The sequence below is a fragment of the Coffea arabica genome, chromosome 4c (assembly GCF_036785885.1).
Source record: "Coffea arabica cultivar ET-39 chromosome 4c, Coffea Arabica ET-39 HiFi, whole genome shotgun sequence".
NCBI classification, from domain to species: Eukaryota; Viridiplantae; Streptophyta; class Magnoliopsida; order Gentianales; family Rubiaceae; genus Coffea; species Coffea arabica.
The window spans coordinates 3,260,951-3,287,618 of record NC_092316.1 but is presented as its reverse complement, the minus strand read 5'-3'; the positions used below and the strand labels follow the sequence as shown (position 1 = coordinate 3,287,618).

The 26,668-nt window shown below is 36.6% G+C and overlaps 2 protein-coding genes, 1 long non-coding RNA gene and 1 pseudogene across 9 annotated transcripts; 2 read left to right on the top strand and 2 right to left on the bottom strand.

The window, feature by feature from the left end:
- Positions 1-2,180: 2,180 nt before the first annotated feature.
- LOC113738372 (uncharacterized) lies at positions 2,181-6,636 on the bottom strand. Of its 5 annotated transcripts, XM_027265548.2 has the most exons (4): positions 6,489-6,507; positions 6,049-6,157; positions 4,493-4,872; positions 2,181-3,436 (listed from the first exon to the last, which is right to left on the bottom strand). In XM_027265548.2, the coding sequence occupies exons 3-4, from the start codon at positions 4,860-4,862 to the stop codon at positions 2,400-2,402; spliced, it is 1,407 nt and encodes a 468-aa protein (XP_027121349.1). In that variant the 5' UTR covers positions 4,863-4,872; positions 6,049-6,157; positions 6,489-6,507; the 3' UTR covers positions 2,181-2,399. The 5 variants fall into 5 exon arrangements, with proteins under 5 accessions (XP_027121349.1, XP_027121351.1, XP_027121348.1 ...); XM_027265550.2 differs by lacking the exon at positions 6,049-6,157 and having other exon boundaries at positions 6,498-6,636; XM_027265547.2 differs by lacking the exon at positions 6,489-6,507 and having other exon boundaries at positions 6,035-6,163.
- Positions 6,637-8,875: 2,239 nt separating this feature from the next.
- Positions 8,876-14,961, top strand: LOC113738502 (uncharacterized). Of its 3 annotated transcripts, XR_011812901.1 has the most exons (8): positions 8,878-9,805; positions 10,146-10,196; positions 10,782-10,969; positions 11,773-11,853; positions 12,862-13,015; positions 13,151-13,273; positions 13,822-13,888; positions 14,605-14,961. It is a non-coding gene; the product is annotated as an uncharacterized lncRNA (long non-coding RNA). The 3 variants fall into 3 exon arrangements; XR_011812900.1 differs by having other exon boundaries at positions 8,876-9,805; positions 12,862-13,273; XR_011812899.1 differs by having other exon boundaries at positions 8,880-9,805; positions 12,862-14,961.
- A 914-nt stretch (positions 14,962-15,875) lies between these two features.
- LOC113740080 (kinesin-like protein KIN-5D) lies at positions 15,876-19,905 on the top strand (annotated as a pseudogene).
- Positions 19,906-22,970: 3,065 nt separating this feature from the next.
- LOC113740079 (pentatricopeptide repeat-containing protein At1g80550, mitochondrial) lies at positions 22,971-25,333 on the bottom strand. The gene has a single exon (XM_027267591.2). It carries the CDS (start codon positions 24,754-24,756, stop codon positions 23,722-23,724), a length of 1,035 nt encoding a protein of 344 aa, XP_027123392.2. The 5' UTR covers positions 24,757-25,333; the 3' UTR covers positions 22,971-23,721.
- Positions 25,334-26,668: the final 1,335 nt, after the last annotated feature.

Below are 26,668 nucleotides of genomic sequence, written 5' to 3'. Positions count from 1 at the left end.
TGGGACATCATTTCATTTGTGTTTATCATATCAGTCATCATTTAGAGTAGGATTTTCTTATATATGTAGAGTAGGGTTTTCTTATATATTTTTGGATAATAACCTAATAGGTTGTATGTTTCATTTTTTTTTTTTTTTTGCTTTTTTTTGAGTAAATACATACCGTTTTAGATTGTAAAAAAAAAAAAAAAAAGGCTAATACTTGGGTAGACTTTGGTCTACGGCCATCCTCGACCATGTCATCTCTACGAAGTAGATGCTAAAAATATCAGGAACTCTTCCTTGGTTTAGCTTTCTCATCAATTTTGCCTTCTAATTCGGGCACTAGATGGTTCTAGAATCTGTCCGTCAATTCCTTGGCTTTTTTGTACAAATCAGAATTTGTGTCGCAAAACAATTATTCGGTTTTGGGTTTTTTTGTACTTTCTTCCCCAATTTCATCTCACTCTTTATCTTCAAACTCTCAAAAAAGAAAAAGAAAATCTGAAATCTCCAACCCCACCCCCCCTCCTCCAAAAATCGTTCCAATCTGGATCTTTTTTCTTTTGCTTTAATAAGGGCACGCGGAAAGGTATCAATAGCACTAAAATATGAAACTTGAGAGAGTTGAGATAGGGTCTATTGCTCCAAGGATTTCATCTAGTAGATTTTCTTTTTTTTTTTTGTCAATCATTATTTTATCTATATAATTTTATTTTATTCTAATCTAATGGAAAGATTCAATTGGATCTATAGGAGCCGATGAAGACCGAACTATCATTGGATCAAATGAATTCACCGTACATCTATTTGAATTTTTTAGAGAAATCACATATTATAATAATTGATGTGAGGTCAGGGGTTGACTTCCCACGCCACGAAGCCTTAAGGACTTGCTGGTGGGCTGGTGGTTGATTTCATCTGGTTGAAAATTGATCAGAGAAATATCAGACGCAGCTCCAATTTCAAGGTCTAAATTTTGCAGTTGTCAAAACCAATAGTATGAAATGTAGATCTTCTTAAATGTCATGAAAATATTACACCTTTCCCTAACGTATTTGTTTAATTGAGTTCTTAGTAACTAGTGAATATAAACTTCTATTCCATCAAACCACTTACATAGCACAATATCAATTAGTGGCGGAACCAGAAAAAATTTTTAGTGGGGGCAAAAGTAATACTAAAATTGTTTATCTACTCTTTTTCTAGGTTTTTAAGTAAAAAAATATTCACAAATAAGTTAAAATGAAAAGGCATTTTGAACTTATGTCAAATGGAACTTTGTGACCCATATGTTCTTTTAGAATATTAGTTCATAAATCAACTTAAAAGACCACGTAATTCTTTCACTTCCTTTATTAAAAAACTCTGAGGGCACACTTGAGATTATATCAAAATTTTATGTATACTGTGAGAATTTCTTTCACTTCCTTTTTATTTGTATTTTTTTTATAGTTATTTCTTTTATAGCTTTGCTAATGTTGAGATAAAAACTTAATTAAGCTCAAGAACAAAAGAAGAAATCAAATCCAACTCGACAACAATAATGTTCAAATAAACCCTTATTGCACTAAATAAAATAAGAATAACAACATTATTATGATAAATCAATCTCACAATAACTAGCCCAACTTGGTTTGGTTAGTTAAGAACAATTTTATAAAGTATTTTAAAAGGTTATATGTAATTAGTAGTAAGTGTAAATGCATGTCATATGTGTAAAAAGTAAATTTTAAATTTAAATTTAGATTATGTGATATGCATCTGAACCTATTTGTTAGTTAAAATTTCATTGACGTTCCATAAAAATTAATTCGTTGCGTAAACGATGATATCTCCCGTTTGTAATTGATCTCTTTACATCTTCTTTATTGTATTAATCATACGAATTATAGCTCAGCTTGTAATTACTTGTAAAAAAAATAAAATTTGTTGGTTATTTATCAGTAAAATATTATTATTTTTGGTTAAAGGAGACTCCAAGCGAAGAGTCAGAACCAAAAATCTAAAGGTGGAAAGGGTGTGAGAAGAGATAAAGGTTTAAAACCAAAAAAAAAAATAAAAAAAAATAAACCGGTTGGTAAGTGATTTAATCGGCTTTTAAGGTAGCTTATCAGAAAAATCAATCCAAAAATGACAAAAGCAACGGAATACGCATCCCAGCTCAAGTTTTTAAAGGTCAAGTTACATTACGAAAACTATTCAAAGCAAAAGTATCCACCGATGAATCACTGCATCAAAATCCAGTCAGCGAGGGGATACCAAGAACTAGTTAGCATTTAGCAACCAATCTGCATATCACCTTGAATACAAAATAAAGTTCGCCTTCACAATTAGTAAAATACAGAATGAGTAGTTGTGACATAGTCCAAGCACTAGAAACTAGAAGGTCCCATACTATGAGGTAATGCAGATTCTGATCAGAATGAAAACCCATCAAGTGGTGCAAATTTAGCTAGAATCTCAGCCTCTTGCTCAGCTGATCTCTTCTTTCTAAGCTCCCACTCTTCCTTTTCAGAATTGGCTACCTGAACATCGTGGACAATCTTTGGGAGACACTCCATGACTTTTTTTTGACTGGAGGAGTATTGAACGATCTTTTTGTTGGTCAGCTTTACATTTTGAGTGATCTCTGCCCGACGGGATTGCAAAGCAGCAATTTGTTCATCAATTTCCATTAGAGTTAACGAGGCAAATGCTTCGTCCGCCTGACAAATTTCTAGTTGCTGCTTTGCTGCGCTGTATTCATTCCTGAGTGAAGCAACAGTAGCCATATTGGCATCAAGGTCAGCAAAGAACTTTTCAGCTTGTCCTGATAACTTCTTAGCCTCTAGGAAGATGTTGCTGGCCATTGGAATTTCTTCAATCAACTTTAGCATGTAAATTTCTCTACGACTCAGTGTTGGATCATTTTTGAGCTTAGATGCCAGGGCAATGAGTTCAGTAAGCTTGTTGGAGTCAGCTAAGCTGGCAAAACCCATGGCAAGAAGAGAAGAAAGTTTTGATCGGATTTGAGTCATGCCTTCTTTGTGCGAAGAAGCAGCAGGGTTAGAAATTTCAGCTCTAGTGATAGGCAGAGAGAGGATTTCATCAAGGGAATTCAGGAAATAATCAAAGTCCTCGGGAATCAATCCAGGCTGAGATTTGTCAAGGGATTTCAAACCCTGTGGTTTGAGATCAATCGGTGAGTGGCATGCACTATCATGTGGAGACACAATAGCATGACTGTCAGAGACTTGGCTGCGTCCCGAAATCTTGGTTGTTCGACCACTCGCAAGTGTTTGTTCTTCTACTGCAGGCACATCTACCATGAGCTCTTTACCGCACCGCCTAGCAGATTTCTGGCTTGGTTTCTTTACTGCAGCTTTTTGTTTTTTATTAGAGACTTCAACACCTTTTACCAATTTACCCGATTCTTTTTTCAAAGGGCGTGATTGGGGACTAGGACTGCATTTGCCTGCAAGAAAGAAAGATTATCCTGACAAGTCCACAAGCAAAACACCTTGCCGGAAGAAAGGGAATTTAACTTTGTTGCAGAAAAGAACTTTGAGCAATAACTTGTACAACTTACAGAATTCCCATTGAGAGCTAATGAAGGTCACAAACCCGCAACACAAAGCTGTTACTACTGCTATGATGGCAGACAAATGTTTTATGAATTGCTTATGAGTGCTATTATTTGGATGGTAGACAAATGTTTTATGAATTGCTTATAAATTTCCCTTGGTTCTGATGCTAATTTGATTTGCAGGGTTCAGAAATCATGGTGAAATAAAGTCTGATAGAATGAGGAATTGGATGGGTACATCATGATACATTCAATCAATTCCATGCGTCTAACAAGGTGAGGTGCCAACATTTTTTGAAAGAGTGCTCACGCAGTCGTATATTTTCAAGAAGAATTTGGCAGAAGATAGAAGGTCTGAATCATGTAAAAGTTTAAGCAGATATCCTTGAGGAGAAATGGGTATGTAGTTTTGCATAGACAAGAAAAGGGTTTGAAGATCAAAAGTCTATTAAATTAGACGACAGCAAATCAATTCAACTAAAGCAAAACTTTAAGGTAGACAGCATGTAGCTGTTAGCTATGTTCAAAGGAGAGAAGTACAATGTTTAACAGAGTGTGATCATACAACCAAATGGAACAGAAAAAGAGGTCTCTAACAACAATGTAATAATGTACAAAGATTTCAGGTTTCAGAAGCCAATTGATGTCTACTGAGACTATAATGAAATATACCCAACTTGTAACTTAAGAAAGACATAGAACCACCATCTTTTGGTAATGAACTGCTACAGATTAACCACAATGTCACCAAAACATACTACGTATATTGGTTCAGAGCTAATAAACCAAAGTCCAAGTAACTTTTATATACTCATTATCAACTGTCCTCAATCCATGGAGATTATATTGGAAAAAAATAACGAAACATAGAATACAGTCCACAAAGCAATGTCAACACGCAACGTTCAAAAAATCTCTGCACATTAACAATGGCAAATTGCTTACTTAGTTTTGAAGAATGAGCTTCTGCTGGAACATCCCAAGTGAATGATGCAAAAAATTCTTCAATGTCAGCTTCAGGGAATTGTGATTTAAGATAACGTAAAACAGATGGCTTGCTCTGGAATTTTAGTTTTCTAGTAGGCTTCTTTTGGAGCCTCTGAGGAGCATACAAGAACCGATCAATGTAGAATCCTGCCACCCTAACTCTGGTTCCAACTCTCCAACCCCAAATATCACCAACATTTGGCCAATCAACTGGAGCATATGGCAAACCTTTGCCCGACGCTCCAGGTGGAACTGGACTAGTAAGAACTTCTGATTTTCTTTTCAAGGGTCTGCAGTCATGACCTGCCTTGGAAACATCAGTCTTCATGATTCCTCACCTTGCAAAAGTCAAGCTCAATGGAATTCAATGTCTCTGGTGCACAATTAATAACGGGATAGAATTCAGAAAAGTAAGCTGGTACAAAAACGACTAGATCTTATTCCACATCTATTCTAGCTAATAAAAGTTCAACAAGTCTCCTTTTGGCTGCATTTTCGATTTTCAAGCTCTTGCATTAGAATATGTCATGTTCCGTAGCACAATGTTTTTTCCAATGGATTCATGAGCTCAACTATGAGTCAGTCATGTTAATTGATTGATAGTTATGACGTGTAAATCAAATATTTTACGGGAAGAAACACGTGAATTTAATGCCAAATATCCACATTTCTTGCATAAGTTTCAAATTCTAACTGAATTAAAAAATTTAGCTAACAAGCCTACTGCAGAGCATAACCGAAAAGCTAAACATTCTGTCCTAAACCAAGTGAAACTTATACGCTATTCTGTACCATACATCCCACCACTCATAATACTCAAATGGACAAAGATTCTGATAAGCATGCAACTGCCTACATGTATTAGGAGCCACTCCCAACAGATGGAATACAAAGATTATACTGATCACTAAGTGATACTTGCACGCCTTTGTACAAAGTAGAGTCCCTACACCAATTATCAAGAAACATGTTTTTGTCCTATGATGGTGCAAAAACTAAACACTTGAGTCAAAGTGGACGCAAAAAGGGGCTTGTTACAACATATTTGCAGAATGAGAAGTGAATACTCCAGATCCGATCATCTTTGGTTGCTGAAGTAGCAAACCAAATGGATCGACTAAAGCATGAAAAGAAAACCCCAAAAAAAAAAAGTAACTAGAAAAGAAGCTAAAACAGAGATGAGAATGTTGACTCTCGCACTAGATGAAAAATATTACCCCAAATACAACTGATTTTTTCATTAACAACATGCATCTATCTATAATTTCTTGTAAAACAATCCCACCACTCAAAAGAAACGGTTTGATTATGTCTCTCATTCCCCACCCCAAGCAATCCCCCAAACCGTATGTATATCCACATATAAAACCAAAATAAGGGACGTTGTTAAAATGCAGGAATTCTAACAGAAAATCAAGAAAATTGCATTCAATTTAAGAACATTTGCATGTCACGCTGATCAAGCCAAGAAATGTGAACAAAGATCAAAATAATACTTACGGCAGAACACCTACAAGTGAGTGTCTGATCAGAGAGATAGTTGACAAAGATAGGAGGAAATTGGTAAATGGCTCAGCTCCAAATGTTAAGGGGTCTTTGAAAGCATCTTCTGATGGTTACTACTCCCTCCGTCCCAAAATTTGGGACGTTTTTCGGGAATAGCACTTTTATGCACAGTAAAATGTGGACTGCATTTTTCATATTCTTCCAGTTTTACCCCTTATCTATCACACGGAAATAGCCGGCCAAAAGCAAAAGGTCACAGAATGGTGAGAGTGTGCATGTGTTGTGGTGGGCCATATGTAATTATTTATTATTAGTTGATGGAATCTTGTCATTATTACTAAAGGTATAAAAGGAAAGTAGTAGTGAAAGTTGTTTGACTTTTGTCATGAGACTCTTATTTTGGGACAATAAAAAAGTGAAAACATGACATTAACAATGGGACGGAGGGAGTACTTACTAGATTGCAACTTAAGAGGCCTTCAGCCTTTAGGCTCAGCTATGCTCTGTTATTGCATGTGAGTGTTTAAGTGGCGTTGAACGGTGATCTTCTTCAGACTGGCTTTCTCTATGCTCGTGTCCAGATTATTGGAAGCATTCGGTGACAACTGGTAGGAAATAAAATGACTATTTCACCCCTCCTAGTTTTCAACCTTTGTTTGGGAATAGGGTGAATCAAAACTGTTGATACGTCCGTTTTAGATTGTAAAAAAAAAAAAAAGGCTAATACTTGGGTAGACTTTGGTCTACGGCCATCCTCGACCATGTCATCTCTACGAAGTAGATGCTAAAAATATCAGGAACTCTTCACGTGATTCACGGGACCAAAACTGATTCACGGGACGCTAAACTGTCTGGGAACATAGCTTTTTTTTGTCCCGTTATCTGCTAGGTACCAGTTTTTTTTTTTTTGTTGCAGCTTTTTTGGTTCACGGGATGCTCAACCAGATGGCAAAAGAATCAGGTATAAGTCAGTAAGTAACGATGCTTGTTCTGGTCTTGGAAGTCAGAATTTACCTATAGTACTAATAGTGAAAGAACATAAGAAGGACCTGGCTTAGGAAAATGAGGAATTACTCTAATGGCATCGGATATGCCCTGCAACCTTGGGTCACCCCTCAAACCATTCTCTTCTGCAAACATTTTATTGAATCCCTTTTTTTTTTTATTCTTTCTCTTTGTCAACTAATCAATCTGTCTCTTAAAAAGTGAGCGAGTGAAAAGGGAAGAGGAAGGAGTGTTGCAAGGAAATGGAAGGAGCTGAAGTAGTAATTGCAGCAGTAATGTCTTTGTTGGCCAAACCAGCACTGACAATCCCAACTGCTGAGAAGGGTCATTATTTATACGCTCAATTTTTTAAGTAATTTACTTTTCTCTTTTATCCGGCAGTGCCTAATCACATGCTTCGATGATAACCTTGACCAGGGAGTACTAAACTGTACAAGCCTACCAGGTTTCGTGCTTATCAGCTGCGCTAGATAGATAACGCCTTTAGAATACTTATATCTAATCCGCAAAAACACATTTTAGATTAAGACCCCGAGTCATTACCAGTCAGCAATGTCGATATTAACCAACACTAATCAGAATTTCGCTTAGCCCTAAGCAGCTTTGCTTTAATTTTTTACCTGTCTATATATCCTATCGGCTTCGGTTTTGTAATCCTCAGCCCCAAGTCCAAAGTAGGTACTCGGTCCATTGGTCACTTACACGTAGTGTGACCAGGCAGATATATACATATACATGTATATATATTTCCTCTTCAAAGTTGGTTTTTGGATTTAATGGGGTTCAAGAGTGGTAACAAAATGAGAGCAGGCATAGTCGTACTTGAACATAATCGATTATCAACAAACAGTGATGAAGTTCTTAATGCTGACTTATGAAAGATACGAGAATCTACCTCAGTAGAGATTTAGGTGGAACTTTGTCATCTACAAAATATGCCATCATGGACATACAAATGGTTCAAGACCCACACCATTGTCCCCTCATTATTGGAGAACATGGCAAAGCAAGTGGACACACACACATATATACACCCACATTTGTCTTGGGCCTTCATTTGGTTTTGAATCTTCACAGTCTGGCTATAGAATATCATCAAATGTCACCATGAATATCATCAAACTTTCATTTTTCTTTTTTTGCCCAAAATCCAAATCCAAGTTTAGGTCGGGCATTATCTAGGAATTAATTAGGATTGGATACGATCTAGTCATGAAAGAAAACATTTTTTTTTTACTATAGAAAAATGTTAATGGGACTCTCCCCATTTGTCAATAAATTGTGCGTGTGATTGGATAGGCATTATTTACAATTTGTTTGTATTATAAATATATTTTTTAATACATTCTTCTATCTTCTAAATCGTTTTTTCATTTTTTTCACATATATTATATTACAAAAAAAGTGTTACAGCAATTATTTCAAGTAATCTATCGTCCAAACGCACCTGATCGCTTACAAGCACTTCTTATTGTTTTTAAGTTGTAATTAAAACGAAAAGAAAAAGGAACGTGAATAAAAAAAAAGTCAAGGGCATTGCGATTAACAAACAAACATGAGAATGTGATTAAACATTTTCCCCATCGAGTAGGACTAAGAAAATGAAAATGGGAAGGGCAAGGGCAGCAACGTGATGTCACAAGTTACGGCTCTAGGATTGACAGAGGATCCAGTCGCAGCAGGCGATGAGGATTTTGTTTGATGGTCCCGGCTCTCGTAATCGGACAGCGTGGCAACGTCTCATCATATAAAAATAAACATGATCCCTTTCCAAAGATTTGCCGATAGACCCACCGAGTGAATGGTCAAAGATCTCGGGTCAGTTTTTAGATCGTTGCTCCTGATTGCGTGAAGGAAATTTCTTCAGCCAAGTTGAAAGTCGAGGCCTGAGGGACTACCAAAGTATGTATGTACGTGCATCATCTACCTCCATATAGACTAAGGGCGGACGTCCGGTGTCCACATCGGACGTGGTCGTCCTCCGCGTGGCGACATAGAATTGGCTGGATGATGACATGGCGCGCGGTGATTGGTGGCACGTTTGGTTCCCTTGAACATGTCCTGCACGTTACCTTCTTTGCTCTTTTTTTCATTCTTTCGTGCATTGATCTTCAGACTCTTCACTGGAAAGCTCCACCAACCCCAACCACTCCAGACGTCTTCTCCCCTTTGTTTATCCTTTTTTTCCTTTCTTAATCAATCAATCATCTATGCCTTTTGCTAGAAGCTATGGACTTGAGATGACCACTCTTTTCCTGTTCTGAGAAACTCAGACTTTTTGCAAATATAAGCTAATCCTGGAGCGAACTGCAAAAGCCGGCAACTTTTGCAGCAGCCCCAGGCCCTATATCTACCCAAACCCCAAACCCCCCCAAACCGATGTGGGATAGAAACCCCACAGGACCACTCAGTCCTATCCTTTCTTTAGTCTTTCTCTGTCATACATTACCCGTTGTGCATTCCCGAAGTTGTGGTCAATACGAGATATGTGAAGAGATTCCCATGAAATTCAACTTTCCTATTCTCTACTTTTCTTCTATCTCCCTTCTGTTATGGGAGAATAGATGGTGAAAAAATCGGTTGAGCAGAAAAAAATGTTTTGATTAAAATAAAATAAAAGAAAGAGGAAAAAGTGCTGATTCTTCTAATTCCTCCACTTTCTTATGCCCGAGTTCTTTTTTGCTTTTTGAAGAAACCGTGCTGTGGGTTTTTTTGCCCAATAGAGCGAAGGATCAATGATAAAGGAGCCATCTTTTTCAGGTTTAAGGTTATGTTTAAGAGTTTTTATCAATGATATTTTAAATCAATAGCCTATTGTTGTTTTTTTGCTTGAACTATTTTTACTAATCAGTAGCCTTCTTGATTTTCAAGTTTAGATGAGATTTTTTCAGTTTTTTGGGACAAAAACAGCTTGGATAAGTTTTCAGGAAAAAACGGCTTGGACTATTGTTATCTAAGCGCTTTTGCTTCGCTGTCTTTTTTTTTATGCTGTTTTAGACATTTATTTTTTAGAAGTTTGGCTTATAGTTTAGTGTAATTTCTGTGTCTTGTAGTTTTGTTATATCTCTACTTGCTTCAGTTTTGTTCTTGACATGTGCAGGTGCTGGCTAATATGAGGAGAGAATGTGGGCTGCATAATGTGACATGCAAAGTATGGAATGGTTTTTTATTTGATAGTAGTAGATTTTCACTCGCTAGCTTATATGACGCATCTTCTGTTCTTCACAGATAAATGATGCATTGCATACTTAGTTTCTATATTCAAGACCATAATCTGAAGCCACATTTGACTAGAGCCCAGTAAACTTATAATTGGTCATATTTATATGCATTGCAAGGTGCTGGGACTTACATGGGGTGTTTGGGATGAACAGATATTCACCCTGTGCCCAAATATTATCCTTGGAGCTAATGTCCTATATGAAACAAGTGATATGTTTGTCCCTATTTTTCTCTTCCCAATATGGTGACTTTTTTGGTTTTGTTTCACATATCACTTAACTGGAAAGATGTTTTTACCACGCATGCACTTTGAAGCATTTGATTATCTTTTTGCTACTGTGCCATTTCTGCTCCAGAATTCTCCCTCTTCGGTTTTTATAATAGCTTACTACAACAGAAGGTGATTATGGGTTTTCAATTCCTGATCTTTTCTTGGCTAAAGGACATTTGGTACCGCGCTTGGGTGTATCACAGGTTTATGTTAATTTTTTATTTCTCTTTTTACTGTAAACAGTGGGCATCACCTGATTGAGTTCTTGATGGTTAAATGGGGATTGAAGTGCATGAAGCTTCTAGATGCATTTTCATTCATGCCAGCTGACAAGGCATCTGGATTAAGTGGGAATATACAGTTGGTAGACATAATTTTGGATAATGACAAACTAAGTTAGCAAATGGTCGTGATGCTTATTGAGAAAAATGGTAAGATGCAATATATTTTTTCTCTTTGTTCTCTCTCTATCTCTCTCTCTCTCTTTTTTGCCTTCTTGAATGACTATTAAAATACATGGGTTGGGGATGACATTAACATGTTACACTATCTGTTCCCCCCTTGTTTTTTTTATTGCTTCACTTCTGGAATTAAACTAAGCTCGATGCTGAATTGAACTGTGGACCATAAACAATTGTTTTGGTTTTTGTAATTTTTTTTATGTCCTGTAACAAGACCACTGCAATCCTGTATGCACCAATAACTTGTTTGTAGCATCAAAATGATATGAGCTTATTATCTTCTATTCAGAAGTATGCAAAAAGGTTAACTTCCTAAAACTGGATTAAGTGCATTTGTACTGAGATCTGATCAATCAGTTTGGATGTCCATACCCAAGGAAATTTTGGACAATTTTACATTTCCATTTATGAGCAACACGTGGGCAAATAATGTATGTCAAGACCTCCAATTCTGCTTTCAAGTAAAATTAGTGGTTAAATTTTCATGAAGGCTTTTCATTTATCTCTTTCCCCCCCTACATCAAGTTTTGTATTGAACTCCAAAAATTCTGCATAATAGAGTATCCAAACAGGGCTACCATTTGCAGGAGAGGAAATAGACTGCTTTAACATTTAAATCTGTAAATAATGGTGATGTGGCACGAATTGATTGGTTGACAAATGTGCTTGTTGCACCTTACCCTTCCTCCGGGCACAGTTGTCGTCCCGTCTTTCTCCGGAATTTGGACTATTTTGTGATTATTGTGGTTGATTTTATAAGTGGCATTTTTCAGGCAAGCTGAGTTGGAGGCAGAAAGATTTAAGATTGCTGTTACAGCTGAAGCTCAGAGCATTTTTTATGCTCTGTCCAAAACGTAAGTTTTTATGTTTGTCATTTCTTTATTGCTGTTTCTTGATCTTCTATTACCGGTTTGACTTTCTCAATATGATTTTTCAGTATATTTTATGAATTTTTTCTTTTCTCTTGTATTGGTTGAAAATATTAGTTCTTTGCAGTCTTGACTTATTATTTCTATTTTGTGATAAATAAGTTCTGGTAATGCAAAAAGCAGATTTTTGCATGAACTAGATGGCATATTATTTCAAGAATTAACTGTGGTTATATAGCCCCAAGTGTCTATTGTCATAAAGAAATCTTTACTAATCAAAATAATTGTTTCCAGTAAAAGATCATAGATTTTGAGTAGATAGTATTGCTTCCATTTAAAGGTACTATCAGGTTTGAAATTCTTAGTTTCATAAAGTTCATTGGGCTCTTCGACTAGCTTAGCCTTGAGCATCAGATGCATCAAACAACTCCATTTCAGAAGTAGTGTTAGATGCATAATTGGAGAGCTAAACTGCTGAACAATCTTATTCCTGTGTTGAATCTCCTTTTTAATTCTTCAAGTGCCATTGTGCACTATATGAATGTTGTATGCAAAAAAAATTTATCCATCATGTCTAAATTCCTGAGAAGACTAACATATTCCTTTTTGCTACCTTCTTGCCAACACCACTAAGGGAGACGTCAGAAGATGGTTAAGGCCTTTTTTAGTGAATCTGAAAGAAAAGAGTCAAAAATATATACTGATACAATAGCTGTTACATGATTCTAGAAAATGCAGCATTTAAACTAAGATCATGTGTACGAAATATTATCAGTTTATTTTGCCATGGTTGATCATTATATTAGGGAACATAGCAACGTTACTGACAAAACAAACTAAGTTGTTCTTGCAATTCTTTAGCTATACTGTTTTGATTCCACTGCAGTTTTTCTTCGTGCTTATTTAGGAGCTTTTCTGGGGAGTATAAACAATCAAGTTTCCTGAATCAGAACTTCTGTATTATATCCTGATTCCTCGTCCTTTATTGGATAGGGTTTGCCACCAGCTTTGTTAAGCAGAATTGGATTTCTAAAGGAAGTGTTTTTTCTTCCAACTCTTAATATGGGAGACGAGAAAGTGATTGCTGGTATTGCTTGCTTGATGTCAGAAATTGGTCAGACAATAAGTGTTCGAAGTTCTCTATTCAGTAGGAGTTTTCCTTCTTCATGGCTTGCTTCTTATAGAATCTTGATTCCAACTTAGATTTCATAAAATCATATAGTGGTACTAATGCTCGTCTGATGTGGCCTAAACTGATTTTTTCTGATATGATGTATCCTAGGCACCATCTTTGATTTGGAAAGCAAGTCCTGAGGCAGTAATACTCATGGATGCTCTATTGATGTTAGATCTTGAACATTTGACAATGATGTGCTTAAGGAGATAACGTGTATCATAGCCAAAGGTGTGTGGATCATAATTTGATGCATTAGCCTTAAAATGCTAACTTAAGCTCTCTGCATTTCTCCTGCTCATCAACATTGTAACTTTTTTGGGAAATCAGAACTGTCTTAGTAATTAAGGATGAAACAACTAGATTGGCAAACAATTACATCATTGGAGTATGAATGTTGAAGATGTTTGACCATATGAGCCTATTTCAGTAGATTTAGGGTACTGTACATCTCCTTTGTGCCGTGCAAAGTGCATACTTATGTAATTCCACTGCAAAATGTCCCTTGTTTGATGTTAACTTATAATGTTCTGATTTCTTATCTATGCGTGCAATTGTGCCACTTTTCCACGTGAATATTAGGAAATTGCTGACTGAATCTTGCAGTTCTGGTAGAAATAGTTCTCTGTTTTCCAATCTTTCTTATCATTGCCTTTTCCCACAGTGTTAGTTCCCTGATTCCTGATGGCTCCGATGTGGCTAAAGTTGGGTTCACAGTTTACTTTATGAATTAATTATATCTCATGCAAATTCAGCCTTTTGTTCTCTTTACATGTCAGGTCAAGTCTTGCAGGTTGCATTCTTGGGCATGATTTGAGTGGTGGAGGAGATAAAAAGAATATACAAGTAGTATTTCTCCCTGCTCACTCAGCTTTACTTGATGCTCTTTTCTTGCGGGCACAAGTTTGCTTCATTTGTTTCCACTTTCGTTGGATGCAGATATTTGGTTTGTCCATTTTTGTGCAAGTCTTAGTTCTATTGGTTTATGCAAACATGCTTAAAGTATGTGCAGTGAAGGAATATATTGAAGAGAACATTGTACAAACATGCTTAGATCATTCAAAGTTGAAGAATAAGTTGGAATAATATATTAGTACCTGTTACACTTTAGCTGGAGAATAATCTTAGTGGGTAAAAGTAATTTATCTTTTTCCAGGGGTGGTAGTTGCTTACAAGATTCATGGTCACTGTGTATGCTTTTAAAAGCAAGTCTAGAGCCCTGTTCATCCTTGGCTAAGTTGTTAGATGATGGAAGGTTTATCCTATTAGTGAGGACATGGAAAAGTTGAAATATTAGTGCTTCTGCTGTAATTGTTACAGAATCTTTGCTATGTTGCAATGCATGTGTGACCTTTTCATCCGTTGTACGCTTCCCTGCAAATTGGAAAATAGGCCAGCAGTGGAGAAAGAGTCCATATGTCAGTTCGTTTTTGGTCATATTGCCATTTTGAGAAAATAGTGTATGTGGGAATAATTTTGTTTTCAAATACATGTATTGCAAGATTCTTTCCTTTTCCTCATTTTTTGTCTGGATTATGATTAATTTGGAGTCTTTTGGACAGGTGAATGATTCTATGTTTATTGATGATGGAGAAACTATTGATCTGCCTATGGCCTTGTTCAATTTCAGATGAATTTGGTGGAACTTTTCGTTGATATCTATCAGATTTTAGGCTCTGCTGCATTCAGGCAATCTCAAGCTACTGTGTTCAGCATTATAACTTCATACTTTTTGGATGCTTTTCTAGGAGTTGATCAGCTCAGCTTCAACAACCTAAGCATTCAAGACTAAAATTGAACTTGTTTGATTTTCATATTTAGAATGCCTGTAGAACTAGAACCTCTTTCGGATGACTATTCAATATTTATAACAAAACTGTATTGCTCAAATAATTTTACTCTGTTTAGTATTTCACTAATTTTCATTCTCACCAACATTACTAGCTAAACATTAACTGGGCATGTATTCCACCGCGCACAGCGCGGTGTCACCACCTAGTATAGTAAAAGCGCGAATGAGTTTTGGCAAAAGAGTGGTCGTCTGCTGATTTGTCAAGCTTTCATTGGTTAAAATGTGGTCGTCCTCCTCACGCCAAAATCATGTGCCCAGCTAGAGAAATATTGGAGGGTTTTCTTTCTTTCTGATGTATTCTGCCGAGGATGGGACTAGCGCATGGCTCGATACATTAGAAGGGTTCTCTTTCTCCCTTGTTCATCGCTGTTCTCCTCTCTCTCTCTCTCTCGTCTGATTGGGTTTTAGACTTTTAGCCCCTTGGTTTACCCCTCCGATTCTTCATTTACACGAACTCTCTTCTCTATATGTGTTTGTTCTTTATCCACTGGATCCAATCTAAGACGTGCAGTAGCAGAGAAAATCACATCAATTGAAGGTTGGTTAGTGGCTCAAGGATTACTACCATCAAATTCTTATCTTTCTCCTCCTCTGATTTCTGTACAATTGGGACTAGGGCTTGGTAAACACTCTTCGTCCCTGTCACTTACTTTCTTCTCTTTTCAAACTCACCGGCGGACCAACATTTCTTCCATACCTCTCCGATTTTCTCTGTATTGTTTTCTCTAAAAATTAAGGTCGGAAGTCTGCTGGCAGCTTCCAGTGCCCCACACCACAAAACCCATTCACTAGTAGCCAACCACTCTCCTCCAGTCCCCACATATATATGTTCCTCTGGCACTGGCTGACAAAAAGCCCCGCGCCAGAAACTGATCTACCAGTTTGTTTCTCGAATTATCACCCCTCACCCCCTATTTGGGAAATACTTTAGTGGTAGTACCCCTGCTACCTAGCGCGATAGCCTTTGTTTCCTCAGTGGTGATGGAAACTCTGGCAGCTTCATCCGCCAAGCTACTTGTATATGTGGAGAATCAGAATCCGAGAGACAAGCATACCAGTACCGGTTTTTTGGTGCCAAGCTCCGACAACAAGAGCTGCTGCTGCCCGGAGTAGACCAGAAATTCGTTTTCTTGGATACCTGAACAAGCATGCCAACTGTGGTGTTATTCATCTTCACATTCATTTTCCTTTCATCGGAAAACCATTCACCCCATTCCTTCTGCCCTTGCTCTGTCAGAGGTGATCTCCCTTTGGCTTGCTCAACTATTTGTCATCAACTTCCCGTTCTATTTATTGCCATCAACTATTTGTCAGGGTGTTTTGCTAACACCCTCTCCTAACGGATGTACTAATGCTTTTTCTTGATTCCTTATCAAATCCCCATTTAAAGTTTCTTTAAAAAAAATTAAGGGCAACAACAGCCACAAATGACCTTCAATTTTCTGGCTTTTGTTTCTGGTCTTTTTAGATGAGATGAGCTACAAATAACTTGTAGATTTACTCAACTTTTCTCTGTTCTTCCAATGGTCTTTATTTGCTTAAAAATTAATAAAGCTCGGTTTAATATCTCTGTTACTCAATTATTTTCTTAGCGATAAGAACTTTGATCTTCTAATCTTTATATCTTAAGATTTTTTATTTTATTTTATGTGTTATTTATCCGATTTCCTAATTTTTATAGTATTATCTTTGCAGGAAAAAGATGACAACTTTTATGGGATGCAAATGCAAGTACTTGTGGATATATTCCATCCTTTTTTGTCCTCCAAAGGTTTGTTCTGCTTTATTTATCTATTGATTTATTTGTTTATTTATTTTTTGCCGATAAAAACTTTGTCCTTTTAATTTCGGTCTCTACTCTCAAATCACTTGAAGTTTTTATTTTGTCCTTTATTTTATTGGATCATACTATTATTTTTATAGAAAGGAAGATGAATTTATTAGGTTTTAGCTAAAAATAGGCATGAACATCAATGTTTTCCTCTGTAAACATTTTTTCTAGTGCTGTTTGACAGAGAGTATGAGTTATGGTGGTTTCTTAAAGCTTTCTAGAAGCATTTAATCCCTAAAATGTTACATGCCTTTCTAAGAGCTCTTAAAGCTCTTTCATCATTACATGTATTGATTTCCTTCTATGTTTCTCCTATTGTGTTCCTTCATAGGGTTTGTGACTGTCTTCATTTATATCCTGCTAAAAAATGTTGGTTTGCTTGCGATTTCAGATTAATCAGAAGATGATGAAATCTGCAATGATTAAAGATCTATACTCTGAAATTGACAGACTGAAGCAAGGTTTGTTGATTGATCTGTCTATGTCTGTTCATGCAAGTGCGTTGTGTACACTTCCATAAATACAGAAATCTTTTGGTTTACAGACTGGTTAAGCACATTAGATAATTTTGCACATGCCGTGACAATATTGCATTGAATCTATTTAACAATCTTATGTTCATCAGAGGTGTATGCTGCTAGAGAAAAAAACAGGATTTATATACCAAAAGATCGTTATCTGCAGGATGAAGCCGAGAAAAAGGTCCCAATCTGGTCATTTGGTCTGATGATGACATGTATTACCTGAAAATTTCCCCTGAAAATTAGTAATTTTGTTTCTAATTTCAGGCAATGGCTGAGAAGATAGAACGCATGGAGCTTGATGTGGAATCCAGGGACAAGGTATGCTTGAGAAATGAATCTTTAAGCTTGTCTTTTCTTGTTGCCACTTGCAACACTTGATTGATTACACGTTATGCTTTTTGAGCAGCAATTTGTGGTGCTTCAGGAACTTTACAAATCTCAACAGCTATTAACAGCAGAGTTAAGTGACAAACTTGACAAAACTGAGATAAAATTAATTTATTTTGTTGCCCTCATAATAGTACGTCGTGTTTTCCCCTCTTTTGCTCATGATGTCACAACTATATTTTTGTTGTGCTCTAGAAAATGCTGCAGGAAACTGAGCATGCTTTGGCTGATCTGGAGGAACGGTTTAGACAAGCTAATGCCACAATAAAAGAAAAGGAGTATCTGATGGCCAATCTTCTGAAGTCTGGTGAGGCCAATGTTCACCACAGTTTAAAGTTGTTCACATATAGTCCTAAATGCTAATGTTGCTGCATAAATAATGCATATATTATTATTTTCCTGTTACTTAGGCTACCAAGTCATTCTAATAACTTTTTTCAATTTATGATTTTTTGTTGCATCTGATCTGCTAGCCTGCAATGCTTTCCTGTCTCCTAAGCAATTTTCCTTCTTATTTGACTCTAATATTCAGTAATATCTAGGTGAGATCTGTGATGTTATATACATGGGCCATTTCATAATTTTTGCTTGTGTAACTTGCCTTGGTAAATAGGAAACAGAAAGGAGTGATAAAGGGCCACAATGAGCTGAATATTTTAGTCTGTTTACTTGTGCAACTTGCCTTTGGTTAAATAGGAAACGCAAAAGAGTGACAGAGGCCCACAATGAGCTGAATTTTTTTTGCTAGACACAATTAAGTTTTTGAATTTCTCTGCTTGCTTTTTCTCACTTTATGTACTAATAACAACTATCCATCATGTAAAAGAAATCTTTCTATAATCCATCAAGACATTATTAGAACAGTTTTCTGACATCATGTGGTTTTCTTCTACCAGAGAAAGCACTTATGGAGCGGGCATTTGATCTTCGAACAGAACTGGAGAATGCTGCATCAGATGTCTCCAATTTGTTTGCTAAGATTGGTTTGTATGCTAAGCTTAGTGATCTAAACAGAATAAGGATGTATTATGCCCAAAACCATGCAGTTTAATGTTGTTATTCATGCATAATTGCTTATCCAGAGCACAAGGGCAAAATAGAAGATGGAAACAGAATTCTTGTCCAGAAGTTCCAACCACAGCTAACGCAACAGCTTCGCATCTTGCATAAAACTGTGACAGTTTCAGCAACACAACAAGAGCAACAATTAAAGGATATGGAAGAAGATATGCAGTCTTTTGTATCCACAAAGACACAGGTATTGTATACATGAAATAGCATAAGCTTGTATCTGCATAGATTGTTTGTCAATACATTCACGTCTCTCTTGTGTGCTAGGCTACTGAAGAGCTTCGAAGCCGCCTCGAGTAGTTGAAAACCATGTATGGTTCTGGTATAGAATCTCTTGACAGTTTAGCTGGGGAACTTGATGGGAATTCACAGTCAACTTTTGGACATCTAAATTCTCAGGTCTCTGGGCATTCATCTTCTCTGACTAAGGTGAGTATCTCTTGACATTGAATGCTACAACCATGATTTGCCTCTGTATCTTTTGCTTGATCAATGTTCAAAAAATGCAGTTTTTCAATAGTATTGCTTCAGAGGCTAATAAACTGCTGAATGATCTTCAAAATAGTCTTCACGGTCAGGAGAGCAAACTAATTGCATTTGCACAGCAGCAACGTGAGGTTGGCATTTGCTTAAGAAACTAAAGAAACATGCTTGGCCTGATAACTTTCCATTCTCTGATCTAATTTGAGAGAACCAGCTAATGTTACTCACATTGACATCTTCTGCAGGCTCATCAAAGAGCTGTCACACGACAACAAGGTCAATTGCTGAAATAACTGCCAACTTTTTGAAAACTTTGGATGCGCATGTTTCACAATTAGGCCGAATTGTAGAAGAATCACAGACAGTCAATGATAAACAATTATCTGATCTAGAAAAGAAGTTTAAGGTGATTTGACTTTTTTCCCACTTGAACCTATTTTCTGCTCTAAGTTGTGGTCTTGCTTTAAGTTTGATTCTGTTTTGGTTTCTTCCTTCAATGTAGGAGTGTGCTGCCAATGAAGAAAGGTAGCTCTTAGAAAGGCATTAAATGCTTGTTACATCCCTAAAATGTTACATGCAAAGAATTGGATGAACAATATAGAAACGATTGAACAACATCAAAATTAATGCTCGTTGTAAATTTAAGAACACCACAGATAATCAATCCTCCACAGAATAATAGAAAAAATTAGTAGTGTTTACTCATTGTTTAATATTTTTGAATCTCCCATTTACTTCTCCCAACACTTCATCCCATCTCTACATGAAGCAAAATCATACTGTCGAGTTTCAATTTTATTCGCCTCAATTATTTTTTTTTTGATCTTTTTCTCGACACCATGTTAGATGCAAACCTTTATTTACTCGCATTTTCTTACAACATTGCTTATTTAAAAGCTTAATCATTTTATAACCAAATAACTTAAATGCAATGCATACGATATATGATATCTCCACTTGAAAATCTGGGTATTTTCTGGGCAACATGAAATTAACACCGTGCATCGCACGGTGATCCCCTCCTAGTACGCAATAAATGCTTGCCCACGAAACCCCAGGTGGGGTACGGTAACCCGGGATCGAATTCCACCCCTGCTCGCAATTGCATAATGAAAGAGACTACAGGAAAGTACGTAATTAGCCCGAAAAGCACACAAACTACAAAATACTACTCCGCATTATCATGCTACACAGTAAGAGTAGGGAGTATAACTTTCTATATAAAGTTTGAGATAATTTAAAAATGTTATCATCGTAAATAGAAAATTTACGCAGTTGTTTTTTTTTTTTTTTTTTTTTTTTGCAAATTCAGAACGTATATATATCATCGCATTAATCAAAGTAGAGGGAAAGCAATTGCTGGAGGATATTAGCAAAAATGGAAAATGATGCTCGCATATAAAGTACTAATACAAGCAGGCAGACGCAGCTATGGAGTGGAGTCGACTAACAAGCAACAACCATAAATTAAAGAAGCCCCATGTATCATTGTCCATGAGATCTGCTGTATCATATCGCAAATCTAAATTGGATTTGATTTGATCAGCAAAGTATTGTTGATCTCACATTCCCATTTCCATAATTAGCAACAGTATAATGCTGATATCTCCCTTTGTGGTCACTGAATTTAGTGCTCTTTATTCTAGTTTACAGATTAATAATACTAGTAAGTTTAATTTGTTATGGTAGAAGTCTGAGTTTCATTAGAGAAAAACCGAACATGTTCGTTGGATTGTAATTTCTAAAGAAAAATTTTAGGTGAGCATATTTTTTATTTACTTTTTTTATTTCACATACAGCAAATTGTTATAGTATATTTTTTCTAACAAAATTTTAGAAAATAGCGATCCAAACATGATCATTGTATCTCGACAAACCATGCTTAAGCTCATAGACAGCCAACATCGCCATGAATTTCCAAGGCTTGATGAGGCAAAATTTACACTCACCTGGTGATCTTGTGTGTGTGTGTGTGTGTTTTTTTTTTCTTTCTTTCATAATTCCGGTTGTGGGTGTTTGTCAGAAATGAGAAAAAAAAAGTAGGACAACATGAATATCTCCATCCTTATCCTAGCTTACAAAGCACAAGAGAATAAGTTGTTTCTATTGATCATTAGCTCACGGGCAATTCATGAGGCAAAGTTCAGCAAATTTGTAACGTCATTGCAACATAGATAGCAGTCTGCTGTGTGATTTTCGTGTCAGGACAACAAAGTGGTATGTCTGCGAAAATGTTCAAAGGCGACTTTGTCGTAGTCTCTGCTGCCGAAACATGCATGGCGTCCCAAATGAAATCCTATAGTCCCATCTTGGTATCACCATTGAATTCTGGTCGTTAATATGTGATATCAATTGTTATCATCAAGCTACAAAAATATACAAAAACACAGAGTGATGTAATTGAATTTCCTAACTATTTAATGCCAAAACGGATACACGTTACTCGAAGTTATATGATAGGAGTAGCTTATTCCTTGGGTCACTTGGACAAAAGCAAGAACATCCAAGTTTGCTAAGACCAAAGAGGCGGCGAAGGACGAGGTTGAGGTTGAAGTTGAAGAATGGTAGGTGCAGGTGTAACAAGGGGTTTTTTTTACTCATAAACTATGCAAGAGCATGAGTGGACTTTTACCATGTATAGTTCCGAAACTTCAATGCTTGAGCTCCCCGTAGATGTGATAAGGTTACAATGCGTTAAAATCACCAATCTTATTTCTTGGAGGTGTGATTGTATCTGGTCTAAATACGGCTGCATACCGGTCGAGCAGCCCGACTCAAAACTCGATTTGAACTCGGTCAATATCGAATTGGAGTTGAGTTCGAACTAATTAAATCGAACTCGAATTCAAAGATATTCAACTCGTAAGCCAGTTTGATTATGTGTATGTATATATATATATATGTGTGTGTGTATGTATATATATATACATAATTTTATTAATGAAATTAATATAAATCCCTAATATTTTATTATTTGTTAAGAAAAATTATTATTTTATTTATTTTTTTAAGCTCGGGTTTAAACTCAACTCGATTCGAATTTGAGTCGATATCGAATTCAAACTTTACATTGAGAGTTCGTCGAACTCGAACTTAATAAAATTAAGTCAAAACAGAGATCGATAGGTCAAAACTCAACTTGACTCGATTCATTTGTAGCGCTACATCCAAAGTTTACATTGATAAATAAAATGACATTTTTTTTGCAGAAGAGGAAAACAAATCCCTACAATAACTTGCAGGTGCATAATAATACGAAAATATAGCTGCCATTTCAAATAGGAGTTGACATGCCTCATATCCGGTGCTTTTTTCCTAACTTTTTAAAAATATGAAATAAAGAAAAGCTATTATATCAAATTTTTCGTGCATATATATACCCAAGTAATTTAATATATATGAAATTAAAAGGTAATTAGAAAGACAGCCAAGTAATTTAATGTATATGAAATAAAAAGATAATTAGAAAGATATAAAATGTGTAGGCAAGGAAAAAAATGATTTCAAACCTCTCAGGCTTTTCGGAATTCTCCCACTTAATCTTTTACCCCTAGCATGCGAGCCAAGCGTAAAACTGTTTCCATGTCCGCATGTGATGTGTCACTCACACACAACTGGAACATAAGTAGACTTTTGAAGATACCAAAAAAGAAACAGATTAATAACAGCATGGAGTGATTTAGAAGTCAATGCATAATATTTCATCATTTAAGAACATAAGCAAAAACATAAAACTTCTCCTCAGAATCTTCCATTTCAGCTATTAAAGAAGATGCCATCTTTTCTACATTTTAGGAAGCTAGTATGTCCAAATGCACATACACTGTTTGTGAAATCCGCAGACCTTTCTTTGGTTGAAAATTGATCAGAGAAATATCAGACGCAGCTCCAATTTCAAGGTCTAAATTTTGCAGTTGTCAAAACCAATAGTATGAAATGTAGATCTTCTTAAATGTCATGAAAATATTACACCTTTCCCTAACGTATTTGTTTAATTGAGTTTTTAGTAACTAGTGAATATAAACTTCTATTCCATCAAACCACTTACATAGCACAATATACTGAATTGAAGAGCAACTGAATTTGAAAATATATGTTTACCATTGCCTTATCTTGATTGGTCTAATAAATGAACGTCCTGCTTGGGATGTAAGAATCTCAAAGTTGTCTTCCATGCAAGGGACTGAAAATACAATCTCCAAAGTTTCATGATCACACTTTCAGCTTTATAAAGGAGAACCATGACCTTGAAATTGCAGTTTAAAACCTCCAATTCCCCAAGAGACCATTCATGCATTTGGATCCACCTACCCATGTTCTCTGCGCCAAGCATCTTTCACCACAGATCTTTCAATCTACTGTCCACTCACAAATACCAAAGCAAGTTTATCAACGCATCGAACACAAATTAAAGAATAACGCTCGGCAAAGAAGATTGCAGCATCTTTCAATAGATGAACAATCATAATCCACTGATGCAGTCACTTGAGCTGCAAATTAGACATTTCTTGTCATGAAACAAGAAGTGCAGTCAACCATCTTCAGGTCCACCACTTATCAGCTTGGTCCCAAGTTCTACCCTGGGCTTAGCAGATAACCCTTTAGCCATCATTTCCTCATCATACTTACGTGCCATATCAACCATACCCTTTTGCACCAAAATATCAATCAAAGCATTGTAAGCAAATTCATTTGGACTCACTCCATGCTCTTCCATCTTCTTCCAGACAAGTAAAACAGGTCGTAGAAAACCCCACCTCCCAAACTTCCTCATAAGCATGACATATGTTTCCATTGTTGGCTGAACTCCAGTTTCAATCATCCTATCAAACAACTTTAGAACCTCTCCAGGCTTTTGAAGACATCCAAAAAAGCAATTATACGTTCTTACATTTGGTTCACAACCCTTGTTTAACATCTCATTGAAAAATTTATGCGCATCCTTGTACCTCCCATTTTCACACAAAAGCTTCAAAATTGTGATATAAGTCACTATATTTGGTCGAAAACCTAATTCAATCATCTCTCGGTAAAGCTTAAGTGATACATCTACCCCTTCTGAAATCCCAATAGCCCGACCAAGTGTGTTATACGCCACTACATCCAACTTAACCCCCTTCTTTTTCATCTCCTTGAACAATTTCACTGCCCTCCAAGGCTTCCCACTCTTGCATTGTATATCCATATATATAGAATAAGAATGCAAGTCTTTTGGAATACCCCTTTTATCCATTTCTTCCCAAAACTCCCTACATTTCCTCCACCACCCAATCTTAAACCACCCGCGAAGAATAATGTTGTATATTTTCGTATCCAATTTGTAGTTTAGCACTTCAGCACAATCTCCATTCTTTCCAAAGCACAATTCTTCAGCTTCTATCACATGCTTATATTCACACAAGGCATCAATCAAATTCGAAAAGGAACCTTCATCTTTCAAATTAAATTCTTCCATTCTATTAAAAGTATCAATAGCTTCTTTGACAAGATGAGCTGAAACATAACGCTTAAACAGAATCCTAAATGTTGTTCGATCAGGCTTTGAAAAAGCCGAACTTTTCCTCATTTTTTCAACCAAATCCCATGCAATATCAAATTCAAAAAACTTACCAAGAATATCAATGACCCGGTTGTAAGTTTCGGTCGTGTGCTGGAACCCACATTGGATTTCGACCCAATTGAAGAAATCCAATGCCCTTTTGCAGTCATTGTTGTAAGAAGAGAGTGTTTCAAGAACTGTGGTGGGGTTGAAATCAAGAAACTCATGTGCGCTGTCAGGGAAGGGTTTAAGAATGGTTTTATTGGCGGAAATATTGGCATTTGATGGTGTTTTTCATTGAAGTATGAAGTTGAGTTCTGGAATTTAGCTACAGAGACTGGATTTTTGGAAGCAAATGTGTGGAAGGGTATGAAAATTTGGAGTTGGGAGAGAACAAAGTGAGAAAAATTGTAGGAATAGAATCGAGAGGAAATTGAAGAAAACATTTCTTGATTGTTTACAGAGAGGCGAGAACAACTAGACGAGTACAACAGCATTGTGAAATTTGAGCTTATGGGCCGGATATGGGCCGAAAGTTTTCAGGTAATTTGATTGGGCCAGGAAGAGGCCGGATATGGGTAATTAACATGGCTCTTGACTTTCACATTCTTGATAGTATTCTGAAGCACTCCAATTCCCCCCCCCCCCCCCCCCCCCCTTTCAAACTAAAAATTACGTAATTGTGGAAGAAAAATTGGATTATGCAAAAAAAAGAGAGTAGCAATTCTACACAAGAAAAATAAATAAGCAGTTAATTTTGGGGGTATGAGAAAATAATTTTTCAGTAAGGCAATCCTTTTTTTTTAGTGCAACACAATTGGTCCTATAATAGGGAAAAGGGAGGAGGATGAACTTATCCAATCTATTGAGAGGTTCCAAAGAAAATAAATAACACGCGATCATGTTCCACGAAATTCTGGAAAGGACACGTAGTCAGGGGATTTGATCCCTGAGTTGTGCCTAAGGAGGTACTTAATCCCGTTTTTGGAGGACACGTAGTCAGGAGAGTGCGTTCCACACCATGTCAAGAAGACCATGTCAAGAAGTTTTTTGACATGGCTCTATTTCTGGGAGGAATGTTCTTCACCCTCCTTGACTTCATCATGTTCTTGGTCAATTTCTGCTTCCCAGATGGTCCTTCAAATTTTGGCACGATGGTATGGTACAAGAAGTCTAGCAAATGAGCACTCTTTGTCGTGACTTCAAGATTTGGCGATTCTTCAATAGCCTTAAATGGAGAATCTCTTCGTAGAACCCGGTCAGCATCGAAATCAGCAGCTCATCCGCCAAGTCTAGTGATGAAAGTTGGAACTCTAACACCTTTCTCAACAGGAAGAGTGGAATTTGATTCTCTAGCATCACAATATCTCTAAGGATAGCATTATGAGCTGACTTTTTGCCTGCAACATCGATAAAATGTGACATACTCGAAGAGATTCGAGTCAATACCTCACTTTCTTTCACAGCATAGATTCTCAGGAACTCAAGCAAGAAGAAGCATCCACAGCCATCATCCAAGCTAAAGTTTCACCATTGAGATTGAGGTATCTGTGATAGTGAGCCCGAATCCTTTGCTCGTGCTTCTTGAACTGGTCAACGACATGATGAAACTTGAGATTTTGGTTCTCTTTCTGAATTTTCTTAGCTGCTGCAACCTTGTATCTCTCCATTTCATAGTGCTCGGGACTAAAATAGTGGTACGGGCCAACGGCAATTTGCTGGGGTATATAGGAAATGGGATGGCTATTCAAAAGGGTTTTAGGGACATTAAAGATGCTAACAGGGATTTCAATTTCTTCTCCAAGCTCTTCGTCCAGTTTTCGACTGATTCTAACAACCCAACCATTTTCATCGAAAGTGGACTTCAAGGTTGAATCCATGTTCATTGGAATATTGGAGAAGGTGTACTTGGTTGTAGTAAATTGGCTCATCGTATAGC